Below are 20920 nucleotides of genomic sequence, written 5' to 3' on the forward strand. Positions count from 1 at the left end.
TTTTAATCACTATGTGGGTCTTTTTGGCTGAAGCTGTGGTGTGCCAGGCTCCTTTTCTTTAGGGACAACACACTCCTGCCACTCCCCCCTCCCCCAAATCTCTCACTGACAAACAACAGCGAGGAAAGCAGCTCAGACATCATGACCAAGGCCCACAGACACCCCTTTGTGTTAGATGGTGTGCCCATGGGGCCTGACTCTGGGATGGAACTGATTGTTCCCAATGGTTGCACATTGCCTGGAGGTCAACAGCCTCCTCGTAGCAGGAGGCCCTGCTGAGATTCCAGAAGTTCTCTGGGATGGAGATGGAGTACTCCCGGAGGGGACCTAGAGCTGCCTTATGACATATGCCATATTCTTCGCCTGTTTTTGGATTTTAATGAACAGGAAGTCAAGCACTTTGTCTTTAGAATAGAAGGGGTTCCCAAAGTGTCAGCCATATTCCACCCTTGTAATCCATCTCCTGTCTGGCTCCCATGTTCATGTCACTGGTCCATTTGAATTCTCAGGATAATTGATCTCTCATATCAAAATATATCTGGCTCCAGCTGTCCCAGCAGGCATTGTGACCTCCAGGTAGATGTCTCCAGCAAAAGTGATCCCATCACATCACCACATCTCCCCCTCTCCCAGGCATTCATTCCCATGTGTCCTTTCTCCAAGATCCCCACTCATTCCTGCTCCCACCCTCCCATCCCCAGATTCATATTCTGTCCTTTGGGCGCCCCAGTCACCACGCTGTCCTTCATATGCAGCTTTAAGGAGTAGGATCTGAACTGTAATCCACGGTTGGAGGACACTTCCCCTTAGTACCACGCGTGATCCTTTCCCTTTAAAAAACAGAGAGAAAGAGAAAATGGAGGTGGTCCCTTGGAAGGGAGGGAACACCCCCCATCTGTGGAGGGGCACCCACAGGAGGCAAACAGGTACCTGTTAGTTGTGCTTCCCAGGAGATCCTACATGGGGATGAGAGGCCAAAATTGATGACCTCCAGAGCTTTTCCATCGAAACAGCCTGGTTCTAAGAAGGAGAGCCCTCTACTTTGTACCTAGTTCAGTTTATCAGAGCCCTCACATTAGTCTGTAAGAACTTCAAATACAAAATTCTGGAAGATCATCCAGCCCTCAACCCTGAGAAGGGTGCTGAGAACCAGAGACAGGAGGGAACTTGCCTGAGGTCACCTGACGGCCAGAGTCAGGACCAGAATTCCAGCCCAGAGCCCCTGACCTCGGTGTAGCGTCCCTCCCTTTGTTCTAATTCTTTCCTCGGAGTGGAATGCCAGAGGACTCTGGGTTCCATCCCAGAAGCCATTTGGAAAATGGCATTTCAATGAGAACCTCTTGCTTTGTATGTCAAACATCATCTACCAGCCATCATGTTATACACATATATGTATTTGTTTATTGTCTGTCTTCTCCATCAAGATGTAAACTCCATGAAGGCACAATTTGATTTCTTTATTGATATTTCCCCTATGCCTAGACCATTACCTGGTGCTTAGTAGGTGTTTCATAAATATCTGTCAAAGGAAGGAATGTGGTAGGGAGGGAGGCTAAAAGACACCTTTATTATCATTCAGTGCGTCTCCATGTTTTCTGGCTCTTCACTCCTGCCCATCCCACTGCCCCTGGACTGGCTCAGAGCCTCGGCTCTCACCTGACCATTTAAGACATCTGCCTAGTCTTCCCCTGCCCATCCTACCCCCGCGCCCCACCAGACAATGCCACACAGAGCACATCTTTAAAACTCAAGAGTTACTTCTTATTAAAACCCTTCTGAGTATCTGAGAGAAAATATTTGTGAAATACTTATCTCATAAAGAATGAATGCCTAGAATGTACAAAGAACTCTCAAAATTTAATAGAAGAAAGCAACCCATCTTTTTAATGTGCAAAAGAAGAGATATGGCGGAAACATATGAAAAGATGCCCAACATCTTGTCATTGGAGAAGTGCAAATTCAAACCATAAGGAAATACACCTATTAGGATGACTAAAATTGGAAAAACAAATACCTGACGATACCAAATGCTAACAAGAATATGAAACTTTTAGACCCCACATACATTGCTGGCAGGAATACAAAATAGTACAGCCATTTCAGAAAGTACATCAGCAGTCTCTTACAAAGTTATACACACACTTACCAAATCCAATTTATAAGCAACAACTAAAGAATGAAATAAGCACCTACTAAAGAATGAAAAACAAAAGGCTGCCTTTCCCATGCAGGAGTTAAATCCCAGGCTGCCGAACTAGAAACGTGTAACCCTGAGGTTTGGCGGAAGAACAGATGAGGCTTGGGAGTGAGAGGTGAGAAAGATTAGCTTTAAGTACACATTCTAGAAGGAGACTTCACCACCCTCCCACACATGACCTCCCTTACCTGGGAGGGTTAAAAACAAAGATGGTGTTAGGCAACTGTCTTAACAATATATTCAAAGGATGAGAAAGCACTGTATCCATGAAATAGAAGCCTGATGTACTAAAAGAAACATTCAGAAGACAAAACGCAACTCTTAGAAATTAAACTATGAAACTAGAAATGAAAAAGTGAGTGAATGAGAACATTTCTGGTCACCTGAAAACAATCAGTAGCGCAGAAGTACCCAGGGCAACGAACACGGAGCAGGTTTTTCAAAGGCACCAATCAATGAAAGAGTGTACAAGGGAATCCTTCTGCCCACCTACAACCTACCTTTTGTGCCTCATGGCACAGTCCTCCTGACTGGGTCAGAGCTCCATGGATAATGTCAACCAGAGCCTCAGGGAGAACCATGCAGCAGCCTGACAATCAGACACCCACAGGGACCTGCTGGTTGGCTTCCATTCCGTAGCATTCATAAGCCTTAATTAAGTCTGACCCTGTCCCTGTAGGGTATAAATTATTCCCCTTTTACAGATGGGAAAAGTGAGGTCTGGAAGATAAAGAGTGACACTTGGCTGGAGATGGGTCTAAAAGGAGAACCCATCGTTTTCGTAGTGTGTGTCTCAAAAGATCTTGTCTCTTTTCTATTTTTTCTTTATTATAAAAATAATATATGTTTTTTTTTGAAAAATTCAAACATTTCAGAAATAAAACAAGGTAAAATAAGCAAGACCCTGGTAACCCTCGGGGTGTAACCATGGTCACCAGTTTCGGGCCTAGTCCTCCTTCGTGTATTGTCTATGATATGGCAATGCATTGTTTAATGGGATCATTATTCAGTAATTCAGGTCTTCTTTAACATCTTTTAGTAAAGATTTATGTTTTTCTTCCTTTATGCCTCAAATATACCTTATTAAGGTTATCCCAATGCATCTTATCATTTGTGTGGCTCATAAGAGTGAGATACTTTTCTTTTTCTCAATTAAACTTTCCAATTGTTGTGGCTATGGTATCAGAGAAAACTGTTTAGACACTTTAATACACTTGCGTCCTTAGCTTTACAGTTTTAAATTTAACTCTAGGATTTCTTTAAGTAAACACACATATCATTATAAAGTGTGATGATTTTGCTCTTCCTTACCAATATTTGTATTTCTTATTTATTTTCTTTTTATCGTACTGCCTTTGCTAGAACTTCCAGAACAGTGTTGAATAATGCCAGTCATACACGCATCCCTTCTTATTCTTGTCTTCATAAGAAGTCTCTAGTGTTTTACTGTCATATTTAATGTTTTTGGCTTCCTCTTTCAAAACCCCCACGCTCCCTCAAGACTCAAATGCCCATCTATTTCTCTCCCAAGTCTCTATCAAATCTCCATCTTAATAGAGGCTTTTCCTTGGGTCTTTGACAACAGAGGGTTATTTAATCATTGTAGTTTCTTTTCCTGGGTGATGTGCATTTTAAGCCTCTGTAAATAATTTACCCTTTTATACTAATGAGACACAGAATTCTGCCAAGGCATAACAGCTGCTAAGGGGCTGGGAAGCTAGCACTTAAAACATACCTACAAAACAGCATACACAGCACAGAGCACACTTACAGGTATAATCTCTTTACTCCTCAAAGCAGACTCTACAAGGCGGTTATTTTGTTTACTCTCATTTTTTCTGATGCAAGTCTGTATCCAAGTAACTTGTCCCAGGTCACACAGCTAAGTGGTAGACACAGAATGCTAAGCCACGTTACAAGGGAAATGCTATGACTCTCACAGGTCTGAGTGATGGATGTGGTAACCATGGTGAAAGAAGTTTGGACCCACGGGGAGGCAAATGTTGAGGGTCCAATGGGAGTGGGGCATCCTTCCCTTCATTAGAGCCCTTGTTGTGCAAAAATATATAGGATGGGGCTCTGCGGACAGGGTAGCTGAGGAGGGGCAGCCATGCAGGAATGGGGGCATGGCACTCTTCCTGGCACCCCCCAAATCCTCACCTGGGCTTTGGTGTGTGGAACGGGCCCTGCTCTGTGAGGGAAGGACTGGATTCTATTCCCAGCTCTATCACTCACCAGCTGTGTGACCTTGAGCAAGTTGCTCCCTTCTCTGGTCCTGGTTGAACACCTGTAAGAGAAGGCTAACCACCTGGGCTAGAAAAAAGAAGAAAATGTTTTTGTACACTAAAAATGTTCCATGTGACTTTCAATTAAACAAAGCAGATGAATACATGCATCTATCTCTACTCTCTGCTACAGTCCACTGAAAGAACTGTACAAGATTTCTTTTTTAAATAGGTAAACAAGAAAGGGGGCAAGGGTGTGAATATGGTTTTGGGGAATGGAAAGTGCAGGGAGGCACTCGCAGAGCTGAGAGGGCCAAAGTGAGAGCTGCCTGCAGTAGGGAAGCCAACGAGAAGCTTGCCAGTTCCTACCACAAACCCCAGAGAGGCCCAGGAATTGGAGGCAGCAGTATCTCAAAAACCCGGCACAAAATGGATGGCTGAAAACAAGAAGAAAGTTTGACACACACCCACCCCACTCTTCACCCACCCAGCGGGAAACTGGAGGTTTAGTATTCAGAGTGGGGAGGCAGGCACAATAGACGGTAGGCAGTGAGAATAGAAGGAGCAAGTGGAAGTCCATATATTGGATGAGAACCCCGTCTCCTTCCCTGAACACCAGCAACCCTCCCCCAGGATGTAGTATCTTTTTCTAGAGAAGCTAAATGATCCCAGAAAAAAACACCTAGAAACACTGGCATTGAAGGTTTCCCAATGGAATGACCAGATCCCCATCCAATCAAGTGAAACCACCAACTGAAGCCCCACCCACACTCACAGCATTTTTTAGTGCTTTCCTCTAAATTAGGAACAAAACAGGGAAAGAAAAGAAGGAACTTGGAAGAAGTATATACAATGCAAGGAGCAAAAGGAAACTTAAGGAAAACTCATTATTCTTAGATAAATGAACATGCATGACGCAGAACGAGAGAGAGAGAGAGAGAGAGAGAGAGAGAGAGAGAGAGAGAGAAGCAATCCACAAGACACAAGAGCTCTTGGAAACTAAAAAAGATGAGGGCGACATATAAAAAGGCAATAGTAGGGTCTGATGATTAAGGACAAGAAAAATTTACCAGAAAGTAAGACAAAAAAGGCAGACAAGAAAAGTAGAACAGGGCTGGCCCGGTGGCTCAGGCAGTTGGAGCTTCATGCTCCTAACTCCGAAGGCTGCCGGTTCGATTCCCACATGGGCCAGTGGGCTCTCAACCACAAGGCTGTCAGTTTGATTCCTTGAGAACCGTAAGGGATGGTGGGCTGCGCATCCTGCAACTAAGACTGAAAGGACAACAACTTGAAACTGAACGGCACCCTCCACAACTAAGATTGAGGGGACAACAACTTGACTTGGAAAAAAAAAAAAAGAAAAAATCCTGGAAGTACACACTGTTCCCCAATAAAGTCCTGTTTAAAAAAAAAAAAGAAAAGAAAAGAAAAGTAGAACATCAAACCAAAATGTCTAACATTCATCTGAAAGAGAGGAGAGAGAAAACAAAAGGGAGGAAATCATTAAAAACAACAATGCAAAACTCTTCCCAGAATAGAAGATCCTCAGTTTCCAGAAGAAAAGAACTCATTGAGTACCCAAAACAATAAATGAAAATAGACGCACACTAAGACCCATCCTCATAAAACTTTAGAACAAACGCAAGGGACAAAGAGAAAATCCTAAAAGCTTCCAGAAAGGAAGATGCAATTTACATACAAAGAACAGAAAAGCAGAGGGACATCAGAATTCTCAACAATTACACCTGAAACTCCAAGGCAATGAAGCAAAGCCTTCAAAATTCCAAGGGAAAATTATTTCCAACTTACAATTTTATTTCCAACCAAACTATTGATCAGTTATGCAGGGAGGAACAAACAATTTTTTTTCAGGCATGCAGTTTATCGAAAATGTTACCTCCCATTGCCCTTTCTCAGGCAGCTGCCAAAACAAGGGAGTAAAACAAGAATGAAGACACAGGACTACTTTGATAAATATAGTTAAAAGCTGGGCCGGCCCAGTGGCTCAGGCGGTTGGAGCTCTATGCTCCTAACGTAGAAGGCTGAGGGTTTGATTCCCACATGGGCCAGTGCCAGATGGCTCAGTTGGTTGGAGCGCGTCCTCTCAACCACAAGGTTGCTGGTTCGACTCCCACGAGGGATGGTGGGCAGCGCCCCCTGCAACTAACAAAGGCAACGGGACCTGGAGCTGAGCTGCGCCCTCCACAACTAAGACTCAAAGGACAACAACTTGACTTGGAAAAGTCCTGGAAGTACATACTGTTCCCCAATAAAGTCCAGCTCCCCTTTCCACCCCCCCAAAAGTTAAAAGCTGGTTTCCCCTGAGCTATCTGGTTTTCATGCCCCAGGATTTCCAACAACTAAATGATAAACTCTAAAGTCCATGTTTATTCACATTTTAACATTTCTAAAATTGAGCTCAATACAATATGGCAGCAGCTAACATTTGCAAGCTATTTTACACCTAGCCGCGGTATTTCACGCACTTTTGGCTTCACAACAACTTCCTGCAGTGAGTTTTACCAACCCCATTGTGAACACCAAGAAACTGAGATTCCATGGGGTGAAAGGAAGCCTTGCAAGTCAGAGTCTGGACTGTGTGAGTTGTGGGTGGAGGAGTTAGTATTGATGAGTTCCCTTTCCTTATCACAAGCTTTAGAGACCCAAGCATCTCCTTTGGGTCTCCACAGTCCTCTGCTCATTTCACAACTGAGGGCAATGAGGCTCGGAGAGGTCAAGTGATGTACCCCCACCTCATACAGCCAGGCAGTAAGCCGCAGAGCCAGGACCTGAACTCTCTCCACTGCTACAGCTGTTTGCCTGGCACTAGGGGCCGCAGCTGTGTTCCTGTGGGAACCAAGCACAAGGTGGGAGTGGGGAGCCCCGCCCACCTCAGAGGGAGCCCTTCCAGGCCCGGGCCCTCCGCTGGGGCTCCAGCGGCACTCACTGCAGGAGCTTATCCCGGGCCAGGTCTGACAGGTAACGCTTGGCGCCATCCATGAACAGGGACCGGTATCGCTGTCGTCGGTCCTTTGTCTCCATCAGCCAGGTGTTGAGGTAGCGTCCCACACCCACGGGGTTCTGCACCAGGGAGAGGGTATTCGCAAACTGGACAGCTGGCCTGGAGACTTTATCTCAGGCCTCCTCCCGTCCCCCGGGCTCCTCCCTACTCCATCTGTTAGGGGTTGAATTGTGCCCCCCCAAAAGATACGTGGAAGTCCTAACCCTCAGTACCTCTGAATGTGAGCTTATTTGGAAATACTGTACTTGTAAATGGAATTAGTTAAGATGAAGTTGTACTGGATGGAGTGGGGGGGGGCCTTAATCGGATATGACTAATGTCCTTATATAAAAAGAGACACACGGGAAGACGCCCACACGAGAGGCAGAGAGTAGAGTGAGGCATTTACAAGCCAACGAATTCCAAGGATTGACAGCCCCCACCAGAAGCTAGGAAGAGTTCAGGAAGGAATCTCCCCCACAGGTTTCAGACCAAGCGCGCAGCCCTGCTGACACCTGAATTTCAGACTTCTAGCCTCCAGAACTGTGAGCGGATAAATTCCTCCTGTTTTAAACCACCTAATTTGTGGTACTTTGTTATAGCACTCCCGGGAAATTAACATAACATCCCGTCCAGAAACCTGGGTCACAGCTACCAGTGGTTCAGAGGGGAGATGCAGCCTGCGTAGGGTGACTCGTGAGGGCAAGAGTATGGTAAACAGGATCACCGCCATCTGCGGAGAAGCAGTGCCCAGGGTGCACTAGGCGATGTCAGGAACCACACACTAGTCCTATGTGAAGCAGAACTTGCTGTCGACAGGGAAAGGCCTGTCCCATGGGGGAGCAGGGTGTGCAGGGAGAGAGGCTTCCTGCCCTGGGAGCAGGGCGAGCTCAGCCTCTAGAACCCAGACCTCGCATCAGCCCCTACCACTTTGGCCAGCACTGCGGTAGCAGCATAGTTATCCAGCTCTTGTCTAAACATTTTATTTGGGGTGTTCGAGGGAAGACCCTCTTCCCTGCAGGAGATGCAGGCTGGAGGTGAGGAGAGGAAGGATGCAGGGGACCTACCTGCTTGGTTCTCACGAGAATCAAACAGGGCACAAAGGGAACCAAGTTATCACACAGGGAAGTGAGGAGGTGGGATGGGGGCATGTTGCTCTCCTCAGAGGACGGAGAGCTCAGTTGTGGGGTGCAGGCTGGGGCACTATGAGCATGACAGGAAGGCTAATAAGTTATAGGCAAGATGTTCCTTGTTCCAGGGAAACGAGGAGAGACCTTAAAAATACATAGGTGCTCAAAACCCTGCAAAATTAACATGTGCTCCTGGAAGTCAAGACGACAGGGGAAAGTTCCATCACACTCACGTGGGGATGGCTGCCGCTAGGGAGGGGGACAAGAGGAGAAGGGGAGGGACACAAGGGGTCCTTGCTTTGCCAGGAATGAGAAAGGGGCCAACTCCACCAGCTGCTCCTGAGGCCCCAAGAAAAATACAAAGAGAGAATGGAGGGAGTTTTCCCCTGGGAAAATAAGAGAATGAGATGGCTCTGGGGTGATGTCTCTTAGCCTAGTGGTTCTCAAAGTGTGGTCCCTGAAATAGCAGCATCTGCATCACCTGGGAACCTGTTAGAAATGCAAATGCCCAGGTCCCCACCCCAGGCTACAGAATCAGAGGCTCTAGCATAGGTCCCAGCAATCTGTGTTTTAACTAGCCCTCCAAGGTGATTCATACACCCACTCAAGTTGGAAACCAATGCCACGGAGAAATAACACAAGGGGAGTGGGTATTGGTCCCTCAGGGAGAAAAGAGGTGGGATAAGCTCACTCAGAGCATCAGTTCCCAGGGGGTAAGGAGGGTTTGGGCCTGCCCATCACCAGGTACCCACACATACACATCCAGACCCACTCACCCAGTTTCCCAGAAGCATCTGGTAGGCCCGTAAGTCTACCCGCTTAGAGGACAATAGGAATGGTGGCTGGTTGATGCGTCTGCATTCCTTCTCTGGAGGAAGCCACATACCGGGACCAGACTCGGCCTGGGGTAAGGAATAAAAGCTGAAAGCTGGGGAGGTCTGGCAGTGGTCAGCCAGGGACCAGAGAAGGTGAAGCCTCCTGGCAGCTGACCTCACCAAACTGCCCACCCTGGACCTTGGCCAAGGACAGTGGGAGGTACCCAGCCACCTCCCAACTCACCGGAATCCCATCCTCCAGGAGTGAAGAGGCCTTATGATGTCCTCATACCACATGCCACCCATGCTAACCCCCACTCACTAGCCTGACACCTCTGTCCATGTTCCCAGGGGCCCTCGAGGTTGTCAGGGTTCAGAGAGTTGCTCTAGGCCCCAGCCAAGGGAGCGGAAGCCACTCAGATTTTGGAGCTCAGATTTTTGGATTCCAATCTCACTCCTTCTTGCCCTTGCTGGGGGAGCCTAGGCAAACCCCTTTCTATCTCTGGGCCTCAGTTTCCTTTTGTGAAATACAAATGGTGATCCCTCCATCCGGGAGCTGGAAGGTACCTGGCTCAGAGCAGGCATTCAAGAAATGTTGGTACCCTTTTTCCTACCCCCAGACCCCACTCCTTCCCAACCCCTTAGCGGTTGTCTCCGAGGGTTGGGGAGCAGACTCTGCTTGCGGTCCTGGCTAAAGTCCAGGCCTACCCGGAGGACTGGTTGCTACCCTCTGAAAAGGAGGCCCCAGCCCCTCTGTTGGGGTAGAGACCTTATTCACACTCTGCCTGCCCTGTGTCCTCCTTTGTCCTCTCTCCAGGGGAAGGAGGGGCAGGGTGGAGACCAATGCTGGCCAGGCACGTCCGGGTACCAGGCTCCGTGCTATGGGCTCTAGTACTTAACTTCATTTAATTCTCACCTGGATATGCTCCTCGGACAAGCGTGCAAACCAAGATTCAGACAATGAGAGAGACTCACCCAGCGTGACTGGTAAGTGCAAAACCAGGACAGGGGACCAGGTGGGTCTGACCCCTGACGCTGAGCTTTCCTCCTGAAATAGCCCCCTGCACCCCACCCCGGGCCCCTCAGGAGAGTCACCACTAAAAGAGGAAGGGAGGAAGTGCCTGGGAGGACACTGACTAGTTTTCGGGGACACTGGCTGACGGTGGCCCAGTATATTCTCTCTGTAGGGGTTTTCGGGTTGCGGGGAACTGTTGAAAACACCCCACGCTTCTTATTGTGACGTGAGTTAAGTTCTTCCACGAAGCTCTTGCAATCCATCAGTTCACTGGGCTTTTTTTTCTGAGAAACAGAGAAGGGGGAAAAGGTATCTGTTATGCCAGGAAAATCAAGGGCCCCCTTTCTGGATCCTCAGCAGCAATCAGAGAAACGCAGGCAGCCACACAGTGAGTGAGGCGACACTCTCCACCTGCCTGAGGACCTCCCACCCTGATCTGGGTGCGAGGTGCAGCCCCCAGCCCGCCAGGGGCAGGGTTATACCCACACCGTACCACACAGTTTCAGTTTCTCCATTCCTTCTTTTTTTCACTCATTTCATGGATATTTATTAAGTCAGGCACTGTTCTAAGCAAGAGCGAGAGTCCAAATATTTACAAACCAGTGTGATGGGGGAACACAGAGAACTTTTAGGGCAGTGAAACTACTCTGTATGATACTACAGTGGTAGGTACATGTCATTATACATTTGTTTAAGCCCACAGAATGTACACCACCAAGAGGGAACCCTCACGCAGGATGGGATGACATGTCAATGTAGGTTTATTGGTTGTAACAAACGTACCGCTGGGCGGCGGGATGTTGAAGGTAGAAGAGGCTGCGTGTGTAAAAGGGACAGGAGGTACATGAAACTCTGTACTTTCTGCTCAGTTTTGCTGTGAACCTAAAACTTCTCTAAAAAATAAGTCTGTTATTTTTTTAGGTAATAAAAAATATTATTATGTGGCCTGGGCACTGGCCATTCAGAACAGGCGTTGGCCATGGGCCCGAGGAGGGTCCCCAGACCCCTGCTGTGCTGGGCGGGGACCACCTTAGTAGCTGATCATGGAAAGAGGTCTGGGAGGCCCACGGGAGCTGGCACCAGGAGGGAGGGCTCAGTTCAGTGGCTATTTACCAACTGGTCCAAAAGTATGCAGCCCCACCCCCTCCCTAGGGCGCCTGCTGCTCTTCACCATGGCACTCCCCACCTGCCGGCACTCTGTATTGTTTTTTACTCATGACTGTGTTTCTTTGTCCATTGAAATGTAAACACCATAGGGGCAGTTTTCCCCTGCACCTAGACTATTGGCCTAAGCATACACACTGAGTGAATGCACAGAGGAGACAACATAAACTGGTAATTACACCAATATTTAAGTCTAGTTGTTCTCAGCACGAACAAAGCAAAGCACAGGATGCTATGGGAGTCAAGCTAAAATTCGACTTCAGTTTCCCCTCCCAGTCTTCCCGTTCTCTGCCTTGTTAATAGCATGCCACTAACCCAGCCAGCTCAGCTAGGTCCGTGATGCCCAGAAGTGTGACCAAAACAGCTGGAGGCCCAGACCTGAGCTGTCAAGGTCCCTGTAGCTTGGTGGCCAGTCTCCCATCCAGTCCTGGCATTCTGGCCATCCAAACTTCCTCTGCAGTTCTTCCCAGTGCAGAGGAGAGAGAACTGGCAGCGAGGTCACCCAGCTCCGTGCCTTACCAGCGGTGTGGCCAGCCTCCGTCTCCTCATCTAACATACGGAGACATATCCTACCCTTGCCGAGTGCGGGAAGGGCCCTGGGTAGCACCTGGCATACACAGTGATGTCGCCGGTGGTGGTGAGGCCTGTCATCGCGCTGGGAAACGCACGCACCCCCACACTTCACCTGGGTACACACCTGCACAGCGTAATGTCCGTAGCACTGGGGCTTGTTTCGGTCACCAGAGAAAATGTCATAGAAGCCACGGGTGCCCATGGATCGTTCCAGGTATGCCTCTATGCTACTTTTCAAGGAGTAGGTGCATGGGGCCAGACCACTCCCCTGGAATAGAACACAAGTGCCAGTCCCTGCAGGAGGGCCACTGAAGCAAGCCCGACAACCCAGGGGTCTCGGTTTCCCCACCTGCTTTGGGAGTCTGCCCCCAGGAATGTGCAGGAAGGCAGCCAGGCCTGGCCAGGTGAGGGGGATACCTGATGAGCCAAGGGAGGTGGCTTGTTGGTCATCTTGCACATGAGGCCCTCAGAATGAGAGCGGTTCCAGGCATTCTCCTCCAGCTTCGTGTATGGGTTGCCCTTCTCCCCATAATTTCCAGGACCTGGAAAGTAATTCTGTATGGGGCAGGAAAGACATAAAAGCCATCAGTCCCACTCCACGTGCTGAGTGCACCTGAGTGTACTTGAGAAGGGAACGGGATTTTCAGGGCCCCTGCATGTCAACTGCCCCCCAACACACAGCACTGTTGGCCCATAAGCCTCCACCACTGCTCAAACCTTCAGTTCCAAGTTCAGACTCTTGTCCAGGGCGCCACTGACTTATCTAATTTATCTCTTACCGCTCCCTTCCTACATCTCCATTTCAGCTAAAGTTGATCCTTACTGGTCCCCAAGCACACACCATTCTTCCAACCTCCTTGCCATTGCTTATTTGTGCTGTTACTGCCACCCAAGATGCCCTTCCTGCTTTCTTTGTCCCAGAAAATTCTTCTAATCTTGCAAGGCCAACTCAAATGTTCTCTTTCCTGGGAATGAAGCCTTTCTTCCCCTATTACTCCAGACAGTTGTTTACTTTGATGGTCTCAGAAATTCCATCCATTACACCCGTGTCATAGCCCTGCATTTGCATGAATCGGTTTCTCACTGTGCTGTAAACAGTGCTGTGACCTAGAAGGATCTAGAGTCCTGAGTTCGAATGCTGGCTTTGCTGCTTCCCAGCTGAGTGATCTTGGGCACACCACTTATTCCTTCTCAGCCTCATGGTCCACCTTTGTAACATGGGGATAGTAATACTTTCTTTCAGGGTAATGAGGATAAAATTAAATAACGTCTATAATGCCTTCTGCATAGAGCCCAGCCCATAGTGGGCACCCGCACGTGATAAGTTAGGGTGGAGTGGCTTTCTTGGGAGTGAGTGAGAGAAGGAGGTAGGAAAGGCTGAGAATTACGGCTGGAAAGCTGGAATGACCATCCAGGACCTTGACTGCAAAGGTTGGAAATATGTTCTTTGTAGGTGGAGTGAGGAGAGCCACCGTGCAGTGTAGGACCCAGCAGCAGGATGTTTGCTGCTGCTCTGCATCTTTTCGCCACGAGGGGTCGCTGCCGCTCCACGATGGCTCAACCCTGCCGAGTCCGAAGGCTGGGAGCTCTACTTGGGGAGTCAGGCTGCTGCGGCCTGGGGCTTGTTCGCCCTCAGAGAACACGACGACACGTTGCTCCCTTCCGGGGCCCAGATTTTCCAGTGTTGAGGAAAGCCCCGACGTGGGAAGCTGGGCCCCTGCATCATGTGTTAGGTGCTTCACAAGCCTAACGTTTTGCTCCTGGAGGCGACCGGATAAGATCAAATCAGCGTCATCCGCAATTAATAGATAGGGAAACTGAGTCTCAGAGAGGCAAGCCTTGCGTCCAAGGCTCCCCTCCCCGCACTCCCCACCCTCACCTCTGCAAAGGGCCAGTTCGAGGGTCCCAACGCTAAAATCCAGGATCTTTCTGAGCCTCTGCTGTTTCCCAGGCAGCACGAGGGCCCTGGGGTGGGAGGGCAATGAGCACGGCAATGTCCCAGGGGACCGCAGAAGTGCCGGTTCTAACAAGAGGTGGGAGTAGCCGCTGCTCCTGAGCCCAGTGCTGGGGTGCTTGTGGGCAGTGCTTTACCCTTCCTTCAGACCTTCAAGTTCAGAGGTGTGGGAACACAGTTGGGCTGATGTGAGAGCTCATGATTTTAACTAGAATGGTATGTTGCTAGAGCTTTTGGAACCCAGGCAGGAAGAGTGATTAATTCTGCAGGGAGGGGTGTGTGGGAACAGAAGGACTGGCACTTATAAGATTTTTTTTTAAGCTGGACTTTGAAGAATGAGAAGGTTCCCAGGCGATGGGTGTGGGGAAAGGAGGCTCCTTTAGACCTGATTCTGAGACACAAGGGCCTTAGGAAGATGCTGGCAATGGAAGGAGACCAGGGAATCCATCAAGAGGCCACCCCCGGGAGGGGGTGGGGCAGTGGCCTGGGCCAGGGTGGAGGCCGAAGGAATGGAAAGAGGAGGAGGTACGAGGTCAGAGCACAGATGCCCGGACTTCAGGAAACAAGGCGAGCTGGGTTTCCGACTCTGGCAGCTGGGTTGTACCATTCCCTGGAAGAGCAGGCCTGGGAGAGATGTTGACATGGGGCGGGGTGCAGAGTTTGAGGTGCCTAAGGGACCCGGGTGGGGACCTGGAGCCATCTGCATGGAGCCTGACTGGGCAAGAGAGATCACCCCAAAGAGGGTGGGGGTTGGTGTGGGAGCTGGGGAAGGGGAGCAGTGGAGGGGTCTGGCAGAGGAACCCCAGGACTGCAGAGCCTAGTGTCCCCACAGCCAAGAGAAGGGAAAGTGCACTGAGGGAGGAGCTGGCAGTGCCAAGTGCCCATGAGGGATGGGGTTCCGAAACCAGAGCAGAAGGCATTGCCTTTGCAGGAGTGCGGTTCGACAGCCCCATCCTCTCTGGGGAAGGAGTCAGGGGGCCCCAAAGCAAGGACCCGCAGTTTTGGTAGGTGGTATTTGTAGACCTGCAGTGGTAGGGGCACAACTGGAGGGGTCAGAGACCAGAGGAGGCCACCAGGTTCCCAGCCCAGTCTCATAGCAAGACTGAAAACAGCAGGACTTGGATGGGCACTGCCGTCACGCACTGGGAGAGTGTCACCTCCACGCACTGGGACAGTGTCACCTCCTTGAACTTCCAGTTCAGAGCTGAGTGCAGGAGAGCAGCTCAGAGAAATTCTGCAGGGCCTAGCCAAGGTTCCTGCAGGAGCAGATACGGAGACCAAGGGGGAGAAAAGGTAGCTGGAAGGGAGAGACAGGCCACGGCACTGTCACCTTGCTCAGCCCACACTCACTGATGCCTCAGAGCTGGGGGCTGGGGGCGCAGGAAGGAGACACACAGCATCAGATTTGCTCCCCCAACTTCTCTGCCATCAGCTGGGCTGGGCTCTGACATTAGACCCTGTCCTGTCAAGGAACAAAATCCAAGTGAGCCAAGCCTCTGGGTATAGCGCAGTGGTTACGTGTGGACATCTGGATTCAAATCCTGCTTCTGTCACTTAGGAGCTCTGTGACCTTGGGCGGTTACTGAAACCCTCTGTACTCCAGTTTCCTCATCTGGAAAGTGGAGATAATGATAGTGCCTACTTCATAGGGTTGTTGTGAGGATTAAATTAATTAGTCCACTCAAGCACTTAGAACAGTGCCTGGCATGTGGTAAGTGCTGTGTTAAGTGTCAGCTATTACTACTTTAGATTTGAAGGTAATGACTCATTTTTAAATGCCTCCAGGCATCCCCTCTCTAAGTTGCAGTTACAGAGTCTGCACCTGAAGATGCAGGTGCTCATCCCCGGAACAAGGAGTAATTTCCAGGCCTCAGAGAAGGCTTCATAGCGGTGAGGTGTGGGGGAAAGGCCCTGGATATGGGGTTACGCATCCCTCGCTTGTGCTTGTAATGCCTGGGGCAGCCTGCTTATTCTCTCTGCACCTCCAGGACCTCCTCAGGAGTGATCGCAAAAAGTGACACTGTTTTGGAGCAACTGGTGACTTAGGAAACATGCATGCACTTAGTCCACAGATACTTAGTGTGTTCCTACTAAGTATCTGTGTGAGCCTACTATGTGTCAGGCACTACTAAGACTTAGGAATTCTGCAGTGAACAAATTAGGCAGATGTGTTTCACCTTTAGGGGCTGGTGTCCAGTGGGGGAGGGACACTAAACACATGATCATGAAAGGGATTCCTAAAAAAGGGAGATGTCAGCTAATGGGGGGGGGGTGGTCAGACCTTGGAGCTGAGGGTAGGATTTCCTTAGGTGAAAGAAAGGGAGAACGTTTCTGGCAGTGGTAACAGCGGGAGCAAAGCTCTAGCTGAAAGAGCATGGCGCTTTTAGGGAGCTGAGAGAAGGACAAGAGTACCCAGCATAGAGAGCCTGAGGGCCAGGGCAGGTGAGGTACTCAGCAAACTGCAGCACTCACCAGGTATGGTGTGACTCCTGCCTTCTCTCTCATGACCTTGCTGAGTCATGAGACACTCAGTGTCGTCCCCACATGGAATGATCAGCCCAACGCACACTGATAGCAGTGCCGCCCTCCTGCCACTCCCACCTCTCACAGCCATCACCTCCCATCTGGATGCTGGATGCTGCCTCCGACCCTCACCCCCACAAGCAGGGTGTGCCTCTGAAAATATAAACCAGGCCCTTTCCGTCAAAACCCTCCACTGTCCTCCCACAGTACTCGGAATCAAACCAGAGCCCCCCACATTGCTGCAAGGTCCTGAGGGCCGGCCCTCAGTCCTCTGCTCTCTTTTCTTCTCCAGTCCTCACACACTCCCTCTGGCTACACTGGCCTCCTGCCCACTGCTCTAAGCCAGGGCCTTAGCCTGTATTGTTCCTGATTGCCCGGAATGCTTTTCCACAGATTCCACAAGTCTCGGTTGCTTACATCTTGCAGGTTTCTCTCAAATGTCACCACCTCCCAGAAGTCTTCCCTGGTCACCTTATAAATTATACCTCTATCACTCTCTGTCCCTTCCCTCTCTCATTTTCCTCATAAGCCTGATAATATATGATATGCTTCTTTATACCGTTGTTTCTACCACTAGGATGTCAGCTCCCACAGAGCAGGAACCTTGCCTTCATCCTTTCTGAGTCCCCAGGACGGACAACAGTACATGGCACTTAGTGAGTGCTCCATCATTATCTGCTGGATGGCTGGCTGGATTTACAGATGGATGAGTTTATTGAGCACCTAATGTACACTGGGATCTTTGCTGGGAACTCAGAGATGAACCAGACCCATCCCTGCCACCAGGGAGCTCCCAGTCTGGTGGGGGAAGACAGACACAGGCATATACAATGGCCGTGGGTTTGAGGCTGTGGCACAGGAAAGCTGAGGGCTGTTGAAACACAAAGGAGAGTATGGCTAAGCGTGGGGAGGAGACAGATAAGAGGGCCGCTTCCAGCACTACCCAGGCTGCATGCTCTGCGAACAGAGAGGAGCGGAGGCTGGGAGGGTTCCCACTCCTTATAGAACACCTACCCCGATGAGTCCTCGGAAGCGAACCTCCCCAGAGCTGAGCAGCCCCCGCGTGCTGCACGGTTTCTGCTGCAGCAGTTCTAAGAAGTCTTTGAAGTTGTAGGAGCCAGGCCCCAGGTTTTCCTTCTGCCCCAAGAGAAGAGAGAGGGTGAAAACCTTAAACTTGGGGATGTCCACACGAGAAGGCGGCGGCCGGGGGATGAGGGTGTTCCTTAAAGGATGAGCTCCGCCTGGGCCTGAGAGGACACTGAGGCCACCCCGTGGAGCGGGCAGGGGAGTGAAACAGACACCTCACCTGCAGCTGCCTCTCTCTCACGATGGCCTGGTGCTGCAAGTGGGGCAGCAGGGGCAGCGGGCTGGCTTCCTGGGACTTGGCCCAGCCTGTGCCCACCTCCTTCTTCAACTTCTCCTTGCTGACGCAGGCCTCCTTGTAGTCATAGGTCCCAGGTCCTATGTGGGACTGAGTCAGAGCACAGTCAGAGCTGGACCAGCCACACGTACCCAGTCCACCCACAGAGCCAGTTGTCACCAAGCTGCCCCCCTGCCCTGGGAGTGACCTGTCCCTCTGTAGTCCCACCCCCAGCACTGAGCCTGGCACCAAGGGGTATGATCCTCAAGGTACCATCATGACTTCCTCTGCCATCGGCCCCCTCACACTTCACGGAGGGGTAGTAACTCATTTAAGCACCCACAGCCAGTCAGTGCGAGAGTTGGGAATGGAAGCCGGGTCTCTGTGGCCCCGACCCATGCTGTTTTCACTGCGGTCCTGCCTTGGCTGTGAACCCAGCTCTGTGCTGAGGACTGAGGGCACGGAGAGGTGTGAGGATCTGCCATGGCGGGGGGGCTCAGAGGCAGTGACTAGACCACAGGAGAGAGGCCGCGAAGCTGGGCACACTCACCACGTCTAGCGGATAAGGCCTCAAGCATGGGACCCCTGCGCAGGTGCTCAGCTTCTTCTGTTTGGGGCGAACAGCAGAGACATCAAACCTGGGGAAGGAAGGAGCCCCAGTGAGAGCCCACTGCCTGGCACCCAGCCCTGGCGTGGGCAGATCTGGGAGGCAGGGAAGGTGACTTAAAGCGAGCCCGTAATGGGTGAGCCGGCTGCTCCCACCTCCAGGCCTGTCTTTCCTGCTTCCCTCTCTCTGCTTACCGCTCTTGCCTGGCCGCCTCCCTCATCCTGGGAGCCTTTCCTCAGAAGTCACTTGCTCACTGCAACTCCCACCCCATTCTCCAGCACTTGCCAGCTCCTCCTCCCAGCTTTCCTTTTCTCCATAGCCCTTACCATCATCTAACATTTTATATCTTTCTTTTTTTGTTTATTCCCCACTCCAACCACATCCTCCCCACAAGAATGCAAACTCTGAGCACAAGGTTTTGCTGTTTTGTTCCCTGCTGTATTCCCAGATGCTACCACTGTGCCTGGCATATAGTAGGTGACTATATATCCCGGGGGTGCCAAAAAAACTGTATACAAGTGGACACTTTGGTCAGTGTTGCTCAAGCAGTAGTTCGCCCTAATCAGAAGTGTCTGGACGCTGATGGGAACCACTTTGAGCACCTCTTGTCATTGCAGAAGGCAAACGTGACTTGTATTCATCTTTTGTTATCGGTATATATTGAGTATTAACATTTTAATAGTTTTTCCTTTCTTAAAATGTGTATACATATTTTTGGCACCCTCTGGATAACAGGTTGTGTATACTATATACCTGAATATCATATGAATGAAGAAACGCACCTAGACTGAAAAATTCTACCCACAACTTTTGAGCTGAGTGACCTACTCTGGGCCAGGCACCCTCTAGGTACTTTTGAAATGTTTTAAAATAACTTAAGAAAAGTGGTGCATGGACTCTGAGCAGGAAAGTGCAGCAGGTGTGAGGGGGAGACAAAGTCCAGCCCCTCATCCCTCACTGCCAGCCCCCCTCCTATAGCTCCTCCCTTTCCCAGGCTCCAGCCCCGCCTCGGTGGTCCTCTCTTCCGGACACCCCCCAGCCCTGCCCCACCTGTTGCTCTGCACCCCGAAGGGCGCCCCGCTGAACCCCTTGGTGGCCATGGCGCTGGCCAGTCCCAGCTGCGAGGTCCTTGGGGGCTGGGCCTCCACCCCTCCTCGCGGGACTCAGGCCTGCGGGACTCCTCCTCACCGCCTTGTCTTGTCCCTTGTCTGCTTGGCCTCCGCCGCTGCCACGGCAACCAGGCTTTGTGATTTGTGATTCGCCAGAGAACTGTGGCCGTGTCTGTGCCCACGTGGCGCCCCCACCAGCTTGCTAGCGCTGTCCCCTGACTTTTTCATTCCACTATGCATAATTTCGTCACCACCTTGCCAGAGGTCCTTCCCTGAGCCCTGCAGATTTAATGGCCCCTCATGGTGGGTAATATGGATGCCACCGGTCAGGTTTAGAGTCACTTGTTGAGGAACTGTTTTTGATTTCTTCCTTTATCCCTGTGCCTGCAACCAGCCAAGTAGAGCACAGCTCAGGAAATGCCTTCTAATGTTCCCCTTGTGCACGTGGGTACCCTGAGGTCAATTTGGGCAAAGAGGGCACCAGGTTCCTTCTCCATTTTGCAGAGGGAAGGGCAGGAATGAGGCTGCAGAGAAGGAGGGAAGGGTTACAGGGATGGAGTCAGGACTCATCCCACAGACATCCCCCTCCATTCTCTCTCTCTCTCTCTCTCTCTCTCTCTCTCTCTCTCTCTCTCTCTCTCTCTCTCTCTCTCACACACACACACACACACACTGCAGAGGCTGTGCTGGGTGCTTGGTCCCAGTCTTGAGAGTCTAGTGGGAGAAACAATGACCACACAGTGTGGCCACGCCTATGAAAAAGGAAGGCCTCTGACCCAGTCTGTGGGTGGCTAAGTCAGGGAAGGCTTCCTGGAGGAGAATTCCAAAGTCATCATTGAAGTGTGTGTCTGACCTGCTAGGTAAAGAAAGGAGTTGAGGCTATGTGCCCCCAATAGGTCGGCTCTCTTCCTTCCTCCTCCCTTATCTGGTACAGCAGAGAGACACACCCCATTTAATGATAACAGAACTGAAATCAGAAACAGGATTTTCCCTGGGGCCGGCATCCAGCCTGTGGTAGAACTGGACTACTGGGACAGTGGGTCTCCTTTCAGGCCCCACCCAATGCCCATCTGACATCCCAATATAGCGTTTAAATAGGACCCCCAGCACCGTCGTGACTCTCAGGTACCAGGTCAAGCAGGCACAAGGCCATGGCTGGCAGAGTGTCTGCCATGCACTGCTAAGCTGATGGTCAGAGGCGTCAGGCCCCAGGAACACACACAACAGGCACCCTGGGTCATCCAAGC

The 20920-nt window shown here is 50.5% G+C and overlaps 1 protein-coding gene across 1 annotated transcript; it reads right to left on the reverse strand.

Annotated features, from left to right (window-relative positions):
- Positions 1-757: 757 nt before the first annotated feature.
- CIMAP2 (ciliary microtubule associated protein 2) lies at positions 758-19664 on the reverse strand (the record flags this gene model as incomplete). Its single annotated transcript, XM_081056086.1, has 10 exons — positions 758-830; positions 7370-7503; positions 9330-9455; positions 10506-10667; positions 12245-12388; positions 12538-12675; positions 17612-17734; positions 17904-18068; positions 18508-18595; positions 19615-19664. The coding sequence occupies 10 exons, from the start codon at positions 19662-19664 to the stop codon at positions 758-760; spliced, it is 1203 nt and encodes a 400-aa protein (XP_080912212.1).
- Between the last annotated feature and the right edge of the window lie 1256 nt (positions 19665-20920).

Source organism: Rhinolophus hipposideros (assembly GCF_964194185.1).
Source record: "Rhinolophus hipposideros genome assembly, chromosome: 8".
Classification (NCBI taxonomy): domain Eukaryota; kingdom Metazoa; phylum Chordata; class Mammalia; order Chiroptera; family Rhinolophidae; genus Rhinolophus; species Rhinolophus hipposideros.